Source organism: Gorilla gorilla, chromosome 6, assembly GCF_029281585.2.
Source record: "Gorilla gorilla gorilla isolate KB3781 chromosome 6, NHGRI_mGorGor1-v2.1_pri, whole genome shotgun sequence".
Classification (NCBI taxonomy): domain Eukaryota; kingdom Metazoa; phylum Chordata; class Mammalia; order Primates; family Hominidae; genus Gorilla; species Gorilla gorilla.
This window is the reverse complement of record NC_073230.2, coordinates 8,056,722-8,074,811: the sequence shown is the minus strand read 5'-3', so window position 1 is coordinate 8,074,811 and position 18,090 is coordinate 8,056,722. Positions and strand designations below refer to the sequence as shown.

At 54.5% G+C, this 18,090-nt stretch overlaps 1 protein-coding gene across 6 annotated transcripts in view; it reads left to right on the top strand.

The window, feature by feature from the left end:
• Positions 1-18,090, top strand: part of PRKAR1B (protein kinase cAMP-dependent type I regulatory subunit beta) — a 182,061-nt gene that overhangs the window by 109,095 nt on the left and 54,876 nt on the right. For all 6 annotated transcript variants that reach the window (XM_031013428.2, XM_031013427.2, XM_055346669.1 and 3 more), the window contains exons 5-6: positions 12,002-12,063; positions 13,221-13,267. In XM_031013428.2, the coding sequence (XP_030869288.1) occupies positions 12,002-12,063; positions 13,221-13,267 (109 nt within the window). The remainder of the gene's footprint in view (positions 1-12,001; positions 12,064-13,220; positions 13,268-18,090) is intronic.

Below are 18,090 nucleotides of genomic sequence, written 5' to 3'. Positions count from 1 at the left end.
GAGGGCAACAGCCACTGAGAAGTGGAATGTGCTTGATACAGATTACAGGAGACTCTAGGGAGAAAGTTTTAAACCTCTATAAGGACATAAAACACGATCTGAATAGGGAGAGGCGGTCTGTATTCTTGGGTGGAATGACTCAACGTGATGATGTCATTTCTCCCTCACATTAATCTCTACCTTCAAAGCAGCTCCACTTCAAATTGCAGCTGGAATATTGTGAGGCAGTAAACACATTCGGAAATGTGAATGAGCTGGGTGCGGTGGCTTATGCCTGTAATCCCAGCACTTTGGGAGGCTGAGGTGGGAGGATTGCTTGAGCCCAGGAGTTTGAGACCAGCCTGGGCAACACAGAGAAACCCCATCTCTTAAAAAAAAAAAATAGTAGCTGGGTATGATGGCATGTGCCTGTAGGCCCAGCTACTCAGGAGGCTGAGGCAGGAGGATCACTGGAGCCCAGGAGTTCGAGGCTACAGTGAGCTATGATCGCACCACTGCACTCTAGCCTGGGTGACAGAGTGAGACCTTGTCTCTAAAAAACAACAAAACAAAAAACAAAACAACAAAAAGAAAAAGGAAAGGAAAGAATAAAAATTTGCAAATAACTAAGTCATCTTTGAAACAGAAGCACAAAGAAGAGGGACTTCTCCTACCAAGAGCTGAGGCTCAGCAGGAGGCCCTGGTCATAAATGGAACCAGGTGCCCTGCAGGAAGGGGCGGCAGAACAATGGCGTGGGGCTGAGAGCTGAGAGGAGGTGCAGGCACACATGGGAGCTCCATATTTAACAGATGCAAAAGGTAGTTTAGTGCAGTGGTTAAGACAAGGACTCTGGAGCCAGATCACCTGGTTTTGAATCCCAGCACCACCATTCCTGAGCTGTGTGACCTTGGGCAGGTTCCTTAACCTCTCTGTGCTTCTGTCCTGCTCCCACTTGTATGTGAGGATGAGGGGAGTAATGATCATATATGCCACAAGGTTGTTGTGAGAATTAAATGAGCAACTGTGCGTAAAACACTGTATTAGTTTCTAGGGCTGCCATAACAGAATGACAAACTTGGCCTTAACAACAGTGATCAAGTGTCTCATGCTTCTGGAGGCCAGAAGTCCAAGCTCAAGATGTGGGCAGGGCTGGTTCCCCCTGAGGGCTGTGTGTGGGGATCTGGCCTGGCCTCTCCTTGGCTTGTAGGTGCCGTGTTGCCTTCCTGCTGTGCTTTCGTCCGACTCTTCGCTCTGCATGGACACTGTGTTTTCCCTGTGTGTGTCCAAGTCTCCTCTTTTTATAAGGACACCAATCATATTGAGTTACGGCCAACCCTACTCCAGTAGGAACTCACTTTTTTTGAGACAGGGTGTTGCTGCCAGTCTGTGGTGCTCTGTGATGGCAGCCCAGGCAGACATGTCAGAGAGTATTTCATTACTTGGTTGTGGGGAAACACTTTCTTAAACAAAACCCATGAAGCACAAACCATAAAGCAAAAAAGAGGTTACATCAGATGAAAGATGTCTACTTAATTAAGGACATCATGAAAAAGTTAACAGGTGACTGCATGTGAGAAGATAGTTGCAATATCTAAACCCGACAAGCAACCAGTATCTAAAACACACAAGGAATTTCTGCAAATCAGCAGGAAAGAAGGTACCAACCCTTCTATCAAGATGGGCACAGGATATGAACAGGAAGTTTACAGAAGAGGAAACACAACCAGAGGAGAAGCCCTTGAAGAGCAGCTCAGAGCTTAGAGATCAGGGAAATGGAAATGCAAACAAAACAGCAGTTCAAAGCCGCAGCCCCAACGTGTCAGGCAATGTGGTGACGTGGGTAGATCTAGAGTATGTGGACTCCTTGAAGAAAAAGAAGAAACAGCATGAAATCTGCAGCAGGATACCAATTTTTGGTTAAATGCACATAGCTTAAGATTCTATGTTTTAAGAGAAAACATACAAACGGGAGGGGAGACCTCAAGTATCTTATAGCAATTGCCCACAGACCGAGAGGGCTATGGGAAGAGAGGAATAAATGTATAGGCAAAACAAGAACAGATCACAGAGCGTCATGAACTGAGGGCTCCATATTTACATCTGAGGTTTAAAGAAAAGATGCTGGAATAGGATGTCCCACGAAACACAGGTGTTGCCAAATGCATGGTCTGTAGGCCTGTCGGGAACGGCGGGGTTTGCTGCCCTGTGGCCCCAGCAGGACCCAGTCTGAGTGTTGTGGCCGCCTGTGAGCTGAGTGCAGGGATATGGGTCTGCGGGCTGTGTTCCTGGACCTTGCCCTGCCTCCACCTCTCCCACCCTCACTCCGGCACTTACCACTGGTGGGGAGGAGCCTGCACTGGTCCTGGGTTGGGTGGGGGTGGTGAGGGGGTCCCAGGCGGAGGGTGGGGGAAAGTGGGTGGGGCCTCTGCTTCCCTGGAGCCCTCCAGGCTTGGGGAAAGTGAACACAGCTCAAGAGTCTGTGTTTTAAGAGAAACTGGAGGTGTCTGTGCAGGGGCGGGGTGTCTAGGCTTTCCCATACAGCCCTTTGCCCGGATAGAGGCTGCGAGTTCCAGCTGGGTGAGTGCTACGCGGGGCCCAGGAGGGGTTTGCTTTCCGTCCGACCTGCCACGTCCTGGGCTCTGCTCCGGGAGGGGCCTAGTGCCTGCTGCCACCCCTTGGGTTCACAGGCCCAGGCTCTGCCTCCTGCCAGGACGGGGGAAGCAGATGGAAAGCTGGGGCCAGGAGAGCATCTGGAATGGACCAGAGTGACAGTCGGTGACAAGGACCCATCACCCAGTGTGACTGTTCTTAACCTACAGGGCTGGGTGGGACTTGACCAGGTGGCCCGATGTTAGTGTGGGTCTGAGCAAGTGACTAAGCAATAGGTTGTGCCCAACACATTTATTTGCACACCAAAAATTAGCTTGCTTTTAAAATGGCACTTGGTTAGTTGGGGGTGGTGGTTCCGGCTGGTGGTCCCATCTACTTGGGAGGCTGAGGCAGGAGGATCGCTTGAGCTCAGAAGGTCGAGCCTGAAGTGAGCTGTGATGCTACCACTGCACTCCAGCCTGGGTGGCAGAGTGAGACTCAGTCTCTTTAAAAAAAAAAAAAAAAAAAGGCACTTGGTCCTGCGCGGTGCCTCACACCTGTAATCCCAGCACTTTGGGAGGCCAAGGCAGGTGGATCATGAGGTCAGGAGTTCGAGACCAGCCTGGCCAACATGGTGAAACCCCTGTCTCTACTGAAAACACAAAAATTAGCTGGGCATGGCAGCATGCCCTTGTAATCCCAGCTACTCGGGAGGCTGAGGCAGGAGAATAGCTTGAACCTGGGAGGTGGAGGTTGCAGTGAGCCAGGATCGTGCCTTTATACTCCAGCCTGGTCGACAGGGCGAGACTCTGTCTCAAAAAAAAAAAAAAAAAAAGCACTTGGGTGTTGGGGTTTAGATTTTAAAATAAACAAGAAAACCCCAAACTTTCCTTGTTGTTTAAATTACCCGGGATGAGCACTTGGCTGTTTTTATTGGATGGAGAATAAAGGGCCCGAGGCGCTTCACCCCATTTGTACTTTTTTTTCCCAAAAATACATGAGGTTGGGATTCATGGGTGGCTTTTGGCTTCAAGGGTCAGATCTTGTCCTGAATGTGTCTTTGAAAACATCGATGCCGCGGGCACGACTGGGAACCACACCTTAGAGCTGGGTGTGGAGGGAAAAGGCTGGGCTGTGAAGTTGTAGCCGTCAGCAGGGAGCGAGGCCGACGGACCCTCAGCCAAGGCGGTGTGCGGCACTGGGGTCTGGTGGCCGGTGAGGAGCCGCTGTGCGATGGCTGCCACAGCAGAACTGGGTGGAGCGTGCTCCTGGGACCGCAGCCTGAGGAAGCCAGGCCTGCCTAGCTTGGATGAGCCCCGCCGGCTGGCAGGACGCGGCTCCGGAGAGACCCTGGGCTCCATCACTGTTTCCCAGCTGGTCCCCTGGTCCCCCGGATCAGTGAGGACAAAGTGAGCCAGGCAGGCCTGGCGGGCACAGGTGGTGGCTGCGTTTGGCCAGAGGTGGAAGCGTGACTCTGGGCAGGTGGAGGAAAAGGAAGGCCCCCCATCTGCAGTGGTCTGTGGTTAATGGAGATCTCTGACCTCTCCAGGCCCTGAGAGTCTGTCCTGAGAGACCTCAGTTTGCCAGTGAGAGCCGGGGGGCTGCCTCCAGCACAGGGGGCCAGGACCTGTGGCGAGGACTCACTACACCAGACAGGGCCTGTACCTGAGGAGCCGAGACCCACCCACTGTGTTCTGCGTGTGCACCCGCGGGCAGGGCTGGGCCTGGGAGGGTCTCGGCGGTGGTGAGAGCGCACCCCCCGCCTGGGCTCGGCCTCAGCCTCAGCTGCTTGCTTGCTCTCTCTCTCTTCCTCCTTCTTCCTCTCTCTCTCTTCCTTTTTCTTTCTCTCTCCCTCTTTCTCTTTCTTTTTTCTTTCTCTTTCTCTTTTTCTGCCTCTCTTTCTCTCTGCCTTTTTTCTCTTTCTCTCTGCCTTTTTCTTTCTCTCTCTCTTTCTCTCTCCCTTTCCCTCCCTCCCTCTCTCTCTCCTTCTTTCCTTTCTCTTTCTTTCTCTCTTTCTCTTTCCTTTCTTGCTTTCCCTTCCTTCCTTCTTTTCTTTCTTTCCTTCTTCTTTTCTTTCTCGCTTTCTTTCTTTCATTTTTTTATTTTTATTTATTTATGTTTTTTGAGACGGAGTCTCGCTCTGTCACCCAGGCTGGAGTGCAGTGGCGCGATCTCCACTCACTGCAAGCTCCACCTCCCGGGTTCCAGCAGTTCTCCTGCCTCAGCCTCCCAAGTAGCTGGGACCACAGGCGCCCGCCACCACGCCCGGTTAATTTTTTGTATTTTTAGTAGAGACGGGGTTTCACCGTGTTAGCCAGGATGGTCTCGATCTCCTGACCTCATGATCCACCCGCCTCGGCCTTCCAAAGTGCTGGGATTACAAGAGTGAGCCACCGCGCCCGGCCTTCTTTCTCTCTTTCTTTGTCTCGCTCTTTCTCTCTCTTTCTGCCTCTCTTTCTCTCCTTCTTTCTGTTTTTAGAGACAGGGTCTTGCTCTGTCACCCAGGGTGGAGTACAGCGGTGCAATCTCAGCTCCCTGCAGCCTCAACCTCCCGGGCTCAAGCAAAATCCTCCTGCCTCAGCCTCCCCAGTAGCTGGAACCACAGGTGCATGCCGCCATGCCCAGCTGAATTTTTTACCTTTTTTTTTTTTTGAGACAAAGTCTTGCTCTGTCGCCCAGGTTGGAGTGCAGTGGCATGATCTCAGCTCACGGCAACCTCCGCCTCCTGGGTTCAAGCAATTCTCCTGCCTCAGCCTCCCGAGTAGCTAGGATTACAGGCACGCACCACCACGCCCAGCTAATTTTGTATTTTTAGTAGAGACGGGGTTTCTCCATGTTGGTCAGGCTGGTCTCGAACTCCTGACCTCAGGTGATCCGCCTGCTTCGGCCTCCCAAAGTGCTGGGATTGCAGGCATGAGCCACGGCTCCCGGCCACGCCCAGCCATTTTTTTTACTTTTTATAGAGACAGGGTCTTGTTGTGTTGCCCAAGCTGGTCTCAAACTCCTGGGCCCAGTGATCCTTTCACCTCCTTATGGTGCCGGTCTCCCAAAGTGCTGGGATGACAGGCATGAGCCACCCACCACATCTGGCCCACGTCAGCTTCCTAAGCCTCAGCTTCCTTGTCTGTGAACTGGGGCAGTAATGGGGCCTGTGGCGGTGAAGTTCAGAGGAGGGGATGTAAACGGGGCATTCTCTCAGGTGAAAGGCATTCAACCCAGCCTTTTGTCAGAAGACCTGGGTCTTAGCCGTGTTCCACCGTCTTGGAGCTGATGAGGCAGGTTAAATCTGTCATTCTGCGCATCCTGTTGTATATGCTGCTGAGTGTTTTGTGTACAGACAGTCCTGAGTGGCTGAGGTTGGGCAGATGTAGCCGGACTATGGACAGAGGCTTCCTGTGAGTCCGAAGAAGTGCCCAGCCCTGCGTCGGCCTGTCCTGGTCGGGCGTGCGGGGCGCAGAGTCTGCAGGCGTCTGTCATCTGGGCCTGGCTCCCCTCCCCTCTGTGGGCACCGCGCCTCCCGCCCTCCAGGCTGACCTGAACCTCACAGTCAGGTTCCCTGGGTGGTGGACGAGTCCTTGGGTGTCTCCCACCCGCTTGGTGGCAGCCCTGCTTGCCCCTGCGGGGACCTCACAGCACTGCACCCTCTTGGCTCCGCAGGCTTCCCTGTCCTGGGGCCGGGAGAGGTCTCTGCAGGCTGGGGAGGGGTTTCTGGAAACATTCTCAGGTGAGCATTCCCGTGCAAGTCCCAACCTGCGCTTGTCTTGGCTCGGGAGGCCCGGAGCAACTGGAGGAGGAAGAAGTGGCATTTCTAGGAGCTGATGGTGTTTTCCAGGCGGGCCTGGTCGTGGCTTTTTCATCCTCGGTGTACCATGTTGGTCGGTGGGCCCTCGTAGCAGGAGCTGGACCTGTCTCTGCAGGTATTGGAGTGGATTCACAGCGCAGAACGATGGGCTGAGTTACTCACGTTCAACCCCGCGTGTGTGATTTCAGGGGCTGAGCTTGGCGCGCCGTCTCCTTGCCTTTTGAAGGCGAGTTTGGCCGTGAATGGAGCTGCTGGTTCCGATCCCGCACGCTTCCTCAGGCGTTGTGGGCTTGGAGTCTGTGCCCCACTCAGAAAAGCACATTTTTGTGTTTTAAAGTCTACATTTTGCCTCTTTTGGTTGCTTTAAAAATGTCAAGAGCCTTAAGTCTGCCCTTAAGCGTACGTGTCGTGTTTTCTCCAATGATGAACGGCCTCATTTTTAAAATTACACAGATTTACAATGTAATTATAGAAAATTAGAAAATACATGTCAGTACAAGTAATCAAAAAAAAAGAAAGGAAGAAAAGAAAAAGAAAAACCACATGAAAATGACCCCAACCCCACCCCCTCTCCACCCCACAGTTGCTGTTAGCCTTACGGTGCATAGCCTCTAGGTTATTTACTTTATGGTTGTGTTTTTAGATTGTGCAGTTTTGTCGACACCCTATTTTCACTGGCAACACTGTGAACACCTTTATTCCTTGTTACATGTATCTACACCACCATTTTTAATGACTACACAGTGTTAGGTTGTTGAGAAGGACTGTGATTTATTTAATAAAGCCTGTATTGCTGATAGTGCTTTGGTGAATATTATTACACACACACATCTTTTCATTGTCGTTTATTTAATAAAGCCTCTGTTGCTGACCGTGCTTCGGTGAATATTATTACAATATTTTTACATCTTTTCATAGTCATCCCATTGTTTCTTCAAGTTCCTAAATGTGGAACTGAGGGTCCCAAGGGTGGCCACTCCAACAGCTTTTGATATTTGTTGCAATGCCCTTAAAGAGGCAGTGCCATCCTTCCATTCATCCTTCCAGGCATCCGTTTTTTCATTCACTTTTCCCTTCCTTCCTCTCCTCTAATAGCCACCCATCCATCATCTGTCGGTCCACCCACCTGTCCATCCATCCATCTATCCATCCACCCACCCACTTGTTCATCCACCCACCTGTCCGTCCATCCATCTATCCATCCATCCATCCATCCGTTGATCTACTCACCCACCTGTTCATCCACTCACCTGTCCATCCATCCATCCATCCATCCATCCGTTGATCTACTCACCCACCTGTTCATCCACTCACCTGTCCATCCATCCATCGATTCATCTACTCACCCATTTGTCCATCCATCCATCCATCCGCTCACCCACCTGTTCAATCCACCCACCTGTCAATCCATCCATCCATCCATCCATCCATCCATTCATTCATCTACTCACCCACCTGTACATCCATGTGTCCATTCACTCATCCATTCATCCACCCACCCATCCAACCATCCATATTGTGCTGAGGACCTTCTGCGTCAGACCTGGGCTGGGCACTAGAGCCTGCAGTGAACATGTGGTCTCCATCTGAGAGCTCAGTCAGCTGTGGGAGGCAGGGAGTCAGCTGTGGGAGGTGGAAGCCATCCGTGGAGTGAGAAGCACAGGAACTGAGGTGTTGCAGGAGGGGGAGGCATCAGGATCGGGAGTGGTGTGGGTGGAGGCTTTCAAAAGGTTTGTGATCTCTGAGCCACAGGCCAGGTGGGACTGGAACCCGAGACAGGCCGTTTCCTGGAAACTGTCCTGACCCAGCACCACCGGCCAGCCCTGACCCAAATAGCAGGGGCTCCTTACTGGACGCCTGCCCAGAGAGAGCTGGGGGTGGCCGTCCCAGACGCTCAGGCCCTCAATCCCCAGCTGAGAGACCAGTCCAGGGCACAGATGGAGAGAGAGACAGAGAGAGGGAGGGGTGGACGAGAGGGAGGCACATGCTCTGCTCGGAGGAGGGCTCTGCCCCTATAGGGAAGCCAGACCGTGGAGGAGCATTGATGATAGGGGCTTCAGCCTGACTTCACCTCTTCCTGGCTTCTTGACCTTGGGTGAAGTTACTTTGTGTCTTGTTTCCTTATCTGGAAACTGGACGGAACAGCAGTGCTGACCTCATAGGGGCGGGTGAGGATGGAGCAAGAGACAGACCAGGGGCTCTGCCCTCGGCCCCCGCAGGAAGGGCCGGCTGGAATGTCTTCGTGTTTTTCTTTCTCTTACCAGGCCTGAGAGCTGGGGGCCTTCCGTGTCCCCAGAACCCAGCACAGCCTCTGATGCAGAAGTGCTAAGCTGTGTTTGTTGATGGGGTAGGTGGGGCAACCCACATGTGAGACGATTTAAAATCTGAGCCAGCAGCTTCACGTAACCTTCCAGAGTGACTGCTGGATGAGAAGAGAAAACTGTTTTTTACAGACAGAAGAGGCCAGGGCCTTTTAATGCCATTAAGTGCTGAGAGAGAGAGGAAGCCATGGGGGTTTTGTGTGAAAGGGGCAGACAGTGGAAAAAGAGGGTGAAGCCGTTCGGGGGGGGACATGGACAGAGCCGACCTCACCTCGGGGCTGTTGCCTGGAGACGTCTGTGTTCAGGCGTTTGTCGGCGATGAGCTGGTGACATTCGGGCATTAACGTTTCCTCTGAAGAAAAATGGGGCTCCCAGACCTTTTTGGTACACGAGGCTGGGCTCTCTGGGCTCTGCTGATCACAGAGAGTTGGGGACTGTGTTCCTCTGTCCCTGGGGAGATGAGGGACACCTGTGTGGCCAACGGAGCAACCCAGTGAGGCTCATTTAAGAGGCACTCCAGGAGGGGCTGCTCTGAACGGGGCCACGCCCAGGCACCCCAGGCACGCCCAGGCTTTCATTGATACCAAGGACTGAACAGCCCCCTCTGGAGACCGAAACCTCCCAGGAAGGGTTTCAGCTGACCCCTGTCTTTGCTTAGGCTCCAATAGAAGCACGTGAGTGGAACGTGAGCCTCGAGTCACCGGGGTGCAGCCACATTGACCTGCCCCCTGTTCATGGGGAGTTCTGTCATGTCCGTCGTGGCCCAGCGTGTGATGGCAGGAACCAGAAGCACTGGAAATGTCCATCTGGGCAGGAAAGGGTGAAGGAGCGAGGGTTTTCATATAGAGAATGCCAGGCAGGGCGGGTGCAGTGGCTCATGCCTGTAATCCCAGCACTTTGGGAGGCCAAGGTAGGAGGATTGCTTGAGGTCAGGAGTTGGAGACCAGCCTGGGCAACATAGCGAGACCCATCTATTAAAAAATAAAAAATAAAAATAAGCAGGTGTGGCGTCACGTGCCTGTAGTCCCAGCTACTTGGGAGGCTCAGGTGAGAGAACACCTTAAGCCCAGAAGTTCGAGGCTGCGGTGAGCTGTGATCGCACCCCTATACTCCAGCCTGGGCAACAAAATGAGACCCCATCTCTTAAAAGAAAAGAAAGAATACTAGGCAGCTGTAAAAGGAGCAAAGAAGCTTCCAGATTTGTGCTTTCACCCAGGTACATTTCAGAAAATATGGGTCAGGTGGGAGAATAGAATTGTGAAAGGGTATCTTTCTGTCAGTGATATGCAAATGATGCAGACACCACTGGAAATGCACGCTTTTCACGGGTGCACACGTGTGGTCACGGATGCCCATGTGTGAAGTGGAGACGCATAGCAAAGGTGGTGGAGGCAGCACTTGCCCTCCACACTCGGGCCCGGAGGAGGCTGGAGCCGCAGCTGTGATGCTGGACAGTTTTCCAGGAGAGAGCGGTGGAGGCAGCAGGGTCCTGAGCCGGGTGGTGGGGGGTACACAGTGTCCATTTGATTACTTAAGGCATTTAATGGAATACTTTACCATTATAAGTTGAAATATTTTTTTAAAAAAGAGGGAGGAGTTGTAAAATGATTTCTTAAAGGTCTGTTCATTCTGAGAACCCATACTTTGTGGTTTTGAAGAAATGCAGTTTAGAGCACAGTGCCAGGGCGGCTCCTGCAGATGCTCACCAGGGAGGCCGTGGCCAGGAGATGTCCCCACTGGGGCCAGGTGCCCGGACTGGGGCTGGGGCAGCATGGCCAAGCCCCACCACCCATGGGCGGACAGTGGAGGCCCCCCGGCCCTCCCTACAGCCCTGCCACCCACTGACCCCTCCCCAGGTGGGAGGACAGTGGAGGCTTCAGCTCTCCCTACAGCCCTGCCACCCACTGACCCCTCCCCAGGTAGGACAGTGGAGGCTTCAGCCCTCCCTACAGCCCTGCCACACACTGACCCCTCCCCAGCTGGGAGGACAGTGGAGGCCCCCCAGCCCTCCCTACAGCCCTGCCACACACTGACCCCTCCCCAGGTGGGAGGACAGTGGAGGCTTCAGCCCTCCCCCAGCCCTGCCACACACTGACCCCTCCCCAGCTGGGAGGACAGTGGAGGCCCCCCAGCCCTCCCTACAGCCCTGCCACACACTGACCCCTCCTGCAGTTGTGCCCCCCTCCCGGAGGAAACAGGAAACTGAGTTGCCAGGGAAGTTGGGTACAAGGACTCAAAAAAGAAGCACTTCTTAAATAGAGAGAAAACAACCACTATTTTAAGAATGACTTATTTATGGACCCTGGAATCAGGAGGGTCAGGGCTGTCTGGATCTTTGATTTCATATTTGTTTCCTGGGTGGCTCAGCCCCCATCCCTGGGAGTCAGGGTGCACCTGTGGGCCTGCAAAGGTTTCCAAGAATCTCCTTTTTAAGTAATCAGGGCAGGCAGGAGGCCGCCCTCGGAGTGTCCCCGTGGGTGCACTCCCTGCCTGGGTCTCTGGTTTCTCTGCGTCACATTGTGGGCTGAGTGCTCTTTGAGGGGTCCGGTCTCTGAAGGTGGTTATTGCATCTATTAATAAGAGTGTGACGCTGGCACCGTGTTCTGGGGTAGGTGCCTCTCTACCTTCCTGGCCGACAGGTGCTTCCCCACTTTTCCCGGGTGCCTCTGCCAGCTCCCCCATGCCCCTTGGGTCCTGTCTGCATGGTCCATTTCACATCCAGATTTGGAACATTGGACAGCCAGGCTTCCTGATTGGCGCAGCCCTGAGACTCGGCCTCACCGGCTTCGAGTTTGCGTGTCATGAAGGGTCTGTGTTTTCCACAGAGAGGTTCCGAATGCACATGTCACTTCTGTGTCGAGGGTCCCAGGCTTCTCCTTCGACTGAAAGTGTTCTCCCTGAAAGGAAAAAAATGCAGAAAACACGTCATCAAGATTGCTGGTTGTATTCTAGTAGAATTGTATTTACTGACGGGAGAATGTTCACAATCTATTGTTACTTTTGTTTTTCTAAATGGAGTTCAAAATGCATGTATGGTGTGACCCCATTTTTGTAAAAACCAAAACAGCAAACTGCGTCTGTGCACAGAACAGAAATGGGGCTGGGAGGTTGTGTGCCCAGGGCTCGCGGTGCCATCTCCAGCCCTCAGGTCATGAAGGATTTCAATTTTCTTCTTTGAACTCTCATGGATTTTCTCATTTTCCCCGATGACGGTGAAGCGATTTACACAAGACTGTGAAATGAGGGGAGGAAGGGTTTAAATGTCCCTGTGCTGCCTGCAGCCCTAATTTGGCGTGTTTTGCTTTTCAGTGACATATTCGATGCCATGTTCCCTGTCACTCACATCGCTGGGGAGACCGTTATACAGCAAGGTACGTTCTGCCTGCTCCTCGGAGCCAAAGTCCAGAGGGGAAAAATGGACTATGCACTTAAAAAAAAATAGTATAAGGGCAGGCACTATGGCCCATGCCTGTAATCCCAGCACTGTGGGAGGCCGAGGTGGGCAGATCACCTGAAGTCAGGGGTTCGAGACCAGCCTGGTGGTCCAGGTGACCAGCATGGTGAAACCCTGTCTCTACTAAAAATAAAAATTAGCTGGGCGTGGTGGCGGGTGCCTGTAATCCCAGCTACTCCAGAGGCTGAGGCAGGAGAATCGCTTGAACCTGGGAGGCGGAGGTTGCAGTGGGCTGAGATCACGCCATTGCACTCTAGCCTAGGTGATAGAGTAAGACTCTGTCTCAAATTTCAAAAGTATATATATAGACTTGTACATACATACACACATATAATATGCATATATGTGTACATATATATGCATGTATATGTGCACACATATGTGTGTACATGTATACATATATGTACACATATATACATATGTGTGTATGTATAAAATAGATACATATATGTATAAAACTAAGTAAATATAAAATAAAATATATACATATGTATAAAACTAAAGTAATATAAAATTATATATATATATATATACACACACACAAGTATAAAATTCTCATTGTTAGGCCAGGCGCAGTGGCTCACGCCTGTAATCCCAGCATTTTGGGAGGCCGAGGCGGGTGGATCACCTGAGGTCAGGAGTTCGAAACCAGCCTGGCCAACATGGTGAAATTCCATCTCTACTAAAACTACAAAAAAATTAGCTGGGCGTGGTGGCAGGTGCCTGTAATCCCAGGTACTCCAGAGGCTGAGGCAGGAGAATCGCTTGAACCTGGGAGGTGGAGGTTGCAGTGAGCCGAGAGCCTGACTCCGTCTCAAAAAAAAAACAAAAAACAAACAAAAAGAAAAACACCTCTCATTGTTTAGAGAAAGTTCACTAATGAAACTTAAGAACAGGCTCTTTAACAAGTTATCTCAATGTTTCCATAATCTTGTCATTAAAAAGAATTGGTAGCACCCAGGATGTTGCCGGGAGGGTCTCTGCAACAGTGTTGCAAAAGTCGTTTGCAAGAGAAACTGTAACTTGTATGTCTGGATGTACTTCGTATCTGTTGACTTTCTTCTTTTGTTACAGGGAATGAAGGAGACAACTTCTATGTCATTGATCAAGGGGAAGTGGATGTGAGTGTCGCTAACTTGTCTTTGGAAAATAGCGCGTCTTTGCATGTCCGGTGTGAAGACTTGCCCTCCAGGCAGCACCAGGCCCCCAACAAACACTGCGTTGAGTGCCGTATTCCTAGTGTTTTCATCCAGAAATGCAACTGCTGTCTCTTAGAAGAGAATATGGGAATATGAGAAGTGCAGAGGGAAACGAGGGTGATGCTGGCAGGTGCCGGCAGCGACCTCAGGTCTTCCAGGGCCGCTGTCTTCCGCTTGCCCCCCGGGGCTGGGACTGCTGGGTGCTGGCCAGGGCGGTTCTGTTTGACCCAGTGCCGTCTCCAGATCCGAGGCTGGTGAATACACCAGGCTCACCCACCACATGGGATGTTAACATCTCAAAGTGGGTGGGAGAGCGATGTGCTTAGAGACCCCCTAGGACCGACGACTTCATGATCAAACAACGGCTGCCTTTAGCGCCTGCGTTCGGCTCCCAGCTTGGAACGTCCCAGCCGTGAGTCGGGTCTCACTGTGTCATCTTCCCACGCTTGTCTCAAGAGCATCTTTTACGAGATGCTCCCACTGTTTTGGAAGGAGAAGCTTCCCCTTCGCTGGAGACCCCGTCTTGTGCCCCATGGCCAGGCCATGTGTATGTGTATGTATAAAATAGATACATGTATGTATAAAACTAAGTAGATAAACACATACACACGGCATATGACGTCACCCCTGGCCCCGCAGCCCAGTCTTGCCCAGAGCCTCTGGTTCCCATCTCTTCTGTCCGGTTTAGAGCCTGGGTGCTCTGGTATGAAGGCTTTGAGGCCCCCTCATCCCCCGCTGGGCTCCTGTTCTGCAGGCCGCCCCCTGCACGGCAGCCTGACCTTGCTGGGGTGGAGCTGATGGTGCAGCCTCTGGGAAAACACCCGCTAGGAGTTTGTTTCCCTTTGAATCAGGCCCGAGCCCCTACGGAGTCAGTGGGAAGGACCTCAGTGACGCCATCCTCCCTCGGTTCCTGGAATCCGCCTGCACTGGCGGCCCCAGGGCCTTGGTGTGTGTCCCCCGCTCTGCTGGGAACCCCGTTAGCTCCTGCTTCTCCTTCTGCTCTCTGCTAAATGTCACTTCCCAGTGGGCATCAGCAGACATGTCCCACGCCTCCCTCGTAGGACCCTCTGCGGCTCGTGGTGATGACATCTCGTGAGACCGTCTCTTTACGGCCTTTCTGCACACAGACTGGAAGGCCCCACAGTGCAGGACGCTTTGGGGGTTCTGCTACCCGAGACGGTCACTGCTTCCCAGGCTGGCTGAGTCTTCTCTGGGTCTGGGATGCCTGCCTGCCCTTCTCCTTGTCCGCCTGCCCTTCTCCTTGTCCACCTGCCCCGGGAGGTGGCCTCCGCACTCTTCCGTGCAGGCAACGCCACCTCCGGCTGCCCAGCACGAGCTATTTCGAGGTCTGGCCTCCGGTGGCTGTGCCTCTGTCCCGGCCACGCTATTCTGGGGAGGGCATTTACTCATTTGTTTCCGTGGCAGCCGCGGAGTCTGTCCCCCATCGCGCCGTGTTTCTGGGAACCTGAGCAGGCCCACTCTGCTTCCGGAGCTGATAGCACAGGAAATGACTCAGGGGTCCCGCCTCCCTGCGAGGGGCACGTGCCTCGGGCCTGGCCCACGCAGGCGGAGAAAGAGCCGGTTTCTCTTCTCCCTGGTGTGCTCTGTCCTGAGCCGGAACCCACGGGCTGGGCCCCTAGACAGGGCCTCTGGGGCAGACCTTTGTGTCAGGGAGTGGGGGTGCTCCTGTCTCCCCTAGAGATGGAAACTGAGGCAGGTGCCAAAGGTCCCGGGTACTGCCCGGCCTCAGAGGAAGTGTGGAGGGGGAAGGCTGGAGGGCGGCACTGGCGGGTCAACCCTGGGCTCAGCTGCCAGGCCGCAGAGTCATCTCCTGCTGGCTTTGCTTCGAGTTTAAAAAAAGCCTAGCCCAGGAAATAGAGAAGACAGAGGAGGATGCGGCCAGCATCCCAGCCGGGCATCGTCTTGGGGCCTGGGCCCGTCCCAGGAGGTGGCCCCGTTGTGCCTGGTATCCAGACACCAGGGCCTGATGGGGGGCTGCAGGGAATGGGGCTCAGCCCCCAGCAGATGGGGCAGGGCTGATCCCAGAGAGACCCTGGCAGCCCAGGCCTGCCCAGTGGTCAGCAGTGCTGAGGGCAGAGCCACCTCTGCGGGAGGTATGGGATGGGCAGGTTCCTGACTGGACCCACCGCTTTATCCCAGCCCCAAATCTCATGCTACTTATAGCCCCTCTTCCAGTTCACACTCTGGGTCCTGGTGTCACCTCCTCCCCCATCCCCTCCACTCTGGGTCCCAGTGTCACCTCCTTCCCCATCCCCTCCACTCTGGGTCCTGGTGTCACCTCCTCCCCCACCCTCTCCACTCTGGGTCCTGGTGTCACCTCCTTCCCCATCCCCTCCACTCTGGGTCCTGGTGTCACCTCCTTCCCCATCCCCTCCACTCTGGGTCCTGGTGTCACCTCCTCCCCCACCCTCTCCACTCTGGGTCCTGGTGTCACCGTGTCACCTCCTCCCCCACCCTCTCCACTCTGGGTCCTGGTGTCACCGTGTCACCTCCTCCCCCATCCCCTCCACTGTGGGTCCTGGTGTCACCTCCTCCCCCACCCTCTCCACTCTGGGTCCTGGTGTCACCTCCTCCCCCATCCCCTCCACTCTGGGTCCTGGTGTCACCTCCTTCCCCATCCCCTCCACTCTGGGTCCTGGTGTCACCTCCTCCCCCACCCTCTCCACTCTGGGTCCTGGTGTCACCTCCTCCCCCATCCCCTCCACTCTGGGTCCTGGTGTCACCTCCTTCCCCATCCCCTCCACTCTGGGTCCTGGTGTCACCTCCTCCCCCACCCTCTCCACTCTGGGTCCTGGTGTCACCTCCTCCCCCATCCCCTCCACTCTGGGTCCTGGTGTCACCTCCTCCCCCATCCCCTCCACTCTGGGTCCTGTTGTCCCCGTGTCACCTCCTCCCCTGCCCTCTCCACTCTGGATCCTGGTGTCACCTCCTCCCCCATCCCCTCCACTCTGGGTCCTGGAGTCATCATGTTGCCTCCTCCCCTGCCGTCTCCTTCCTGGATGTTTATTGAGTGCCTGCTTTATGCCTGGCACTTGTGACGGGGAGGACCTGGTGCCTGCTCTGGTGTGGGGGAGGTTGTGGCTTAATGGGGGAGAGGGACTAAGAACAGGAAATTAGCCAGTGAATGTCCTGACTCTGGTTCTGCCCCTCCTGTCCCCTCTGCTTTCATTCCTGCTCTGCCTCACGAACTCCTACACATCCCACAAGACCCCGCCAGGCCCAGCTCATCTATCTGCAGCTGGGCTTTGATAGATACTGACCTCGGCAGATGACCAAGGACCTGCCTCCCTGCAGTGGGCCTGGGAGCCCCATAGGTCCCCACTGAGGCCTTTCCTCCCCTGTGGAATGCCTCTCCCTCTTCTATGTCTGCCCATGTCATTCAAATCTTCCAATTAAATTCCAAAGGCATCTTCAAGGTGCCGGTTTGCATCGGCAGGGCTTGGGGTTGAGGCCACCCCCAGGAATTCTGCTTTCCACGTTCTTTGCTTCTCCGAAATGAACAGATGTGGAAGAGACAAACCCTTTACCCAGAGATCCCTTGTGGAGCCTGAAACCAACATGGGGCTCCCAGGTTATGTTCCCGCCTAACTTGTCGTGTCTCGAGAAGGGTGGTGGACGGGTCAGGATCGCGTGGACTCGGGACTCAGAGGACCCAGGCTGTGTTCCTTGCTGGCCGTGACCTTTGCCCAGGCCCTTGTGTGGCTGAGCCGTGCCATTTCCATATTACTCAGAAAAACGAACAGAGCTCACTGCTGCCGGGAAGACTGAGATAACCCTCCTGGGGTTCTGCTCTTGGCACCTGGTGTGGAAGCCATTGGCCGCCTGGCAGCTGCCCCGCCCCGTCTCATGTCCCCAACACACGCACCGCAGGAGCCTCATCCACCCCACAGAGGAAACGCCCACCACCCACGCCCCAGGCTTGCCTCATCTTCAGGTGGCCACCCTCCTGCCCCAGCGCCAGGCCCCAGCCAGCAGCATGCTGAGGACTTCCTGGGAGAGGTGAGGGTGTGAGGGGCCGGCAGCTGGGACTGCTGGAGGGATCAGGTCCCTGTCTTTCCGCTGTTGGCCTCCAGGCTCCCGGGAGCCCCACCTGGGCCAGGACCTCGGCAAAGGGGCCGGGAGGTGTTGCTGCCCCAGCTGACCTTGGCGGGACCTCCTCCTCCTCCTCATCCTCGCAGAATCCCCACCCACCCCTCGACCTCTGGACTCAGTGAGGCATCTCCCTTCCCTCCGTCCTTCCAGCAGGACAGACCCCCCTCCCCCCGCCACCGTCTGTAACTCCTTCATACATGACAGGGCGGTGGGAGAGGCCGGTGCCGGAGCCACTTCAAAGCAGGGACCGTTTCCTCCAGCCCTGAGCTCACTGGGTCCCCTCCCAGCCCAGCCCCTGCCCTGGCCCAGTTAGCGTGGGGTCGGGGCTGAAGCCTGAGTGGAGGGGAGACGGTTTTCTCTCAGACACGACGCGTCGTGGTGTCCTGCCTGGCTTCTCGCCAGGCCCGGGGATGTTGGGAGGCAATTTTGAGAAAGGAAAGAGTGAGGTCACCCTCGTGTAACTGGAGTTCCCCAAATATATTGTCCTGGCAAATCCCTCCCCTTCCCCCTCCCCATCCCCCTGCCCGTCCCTGCGCCTCCCCGTGCCCGTCCTTGCCCCTCCCCCTGCCTGTCCCTGCCCCTCCCCAGCCCCCCGGGTCAGGCACAAAGGCAGCTTTAAGGCCTCTGCTGGA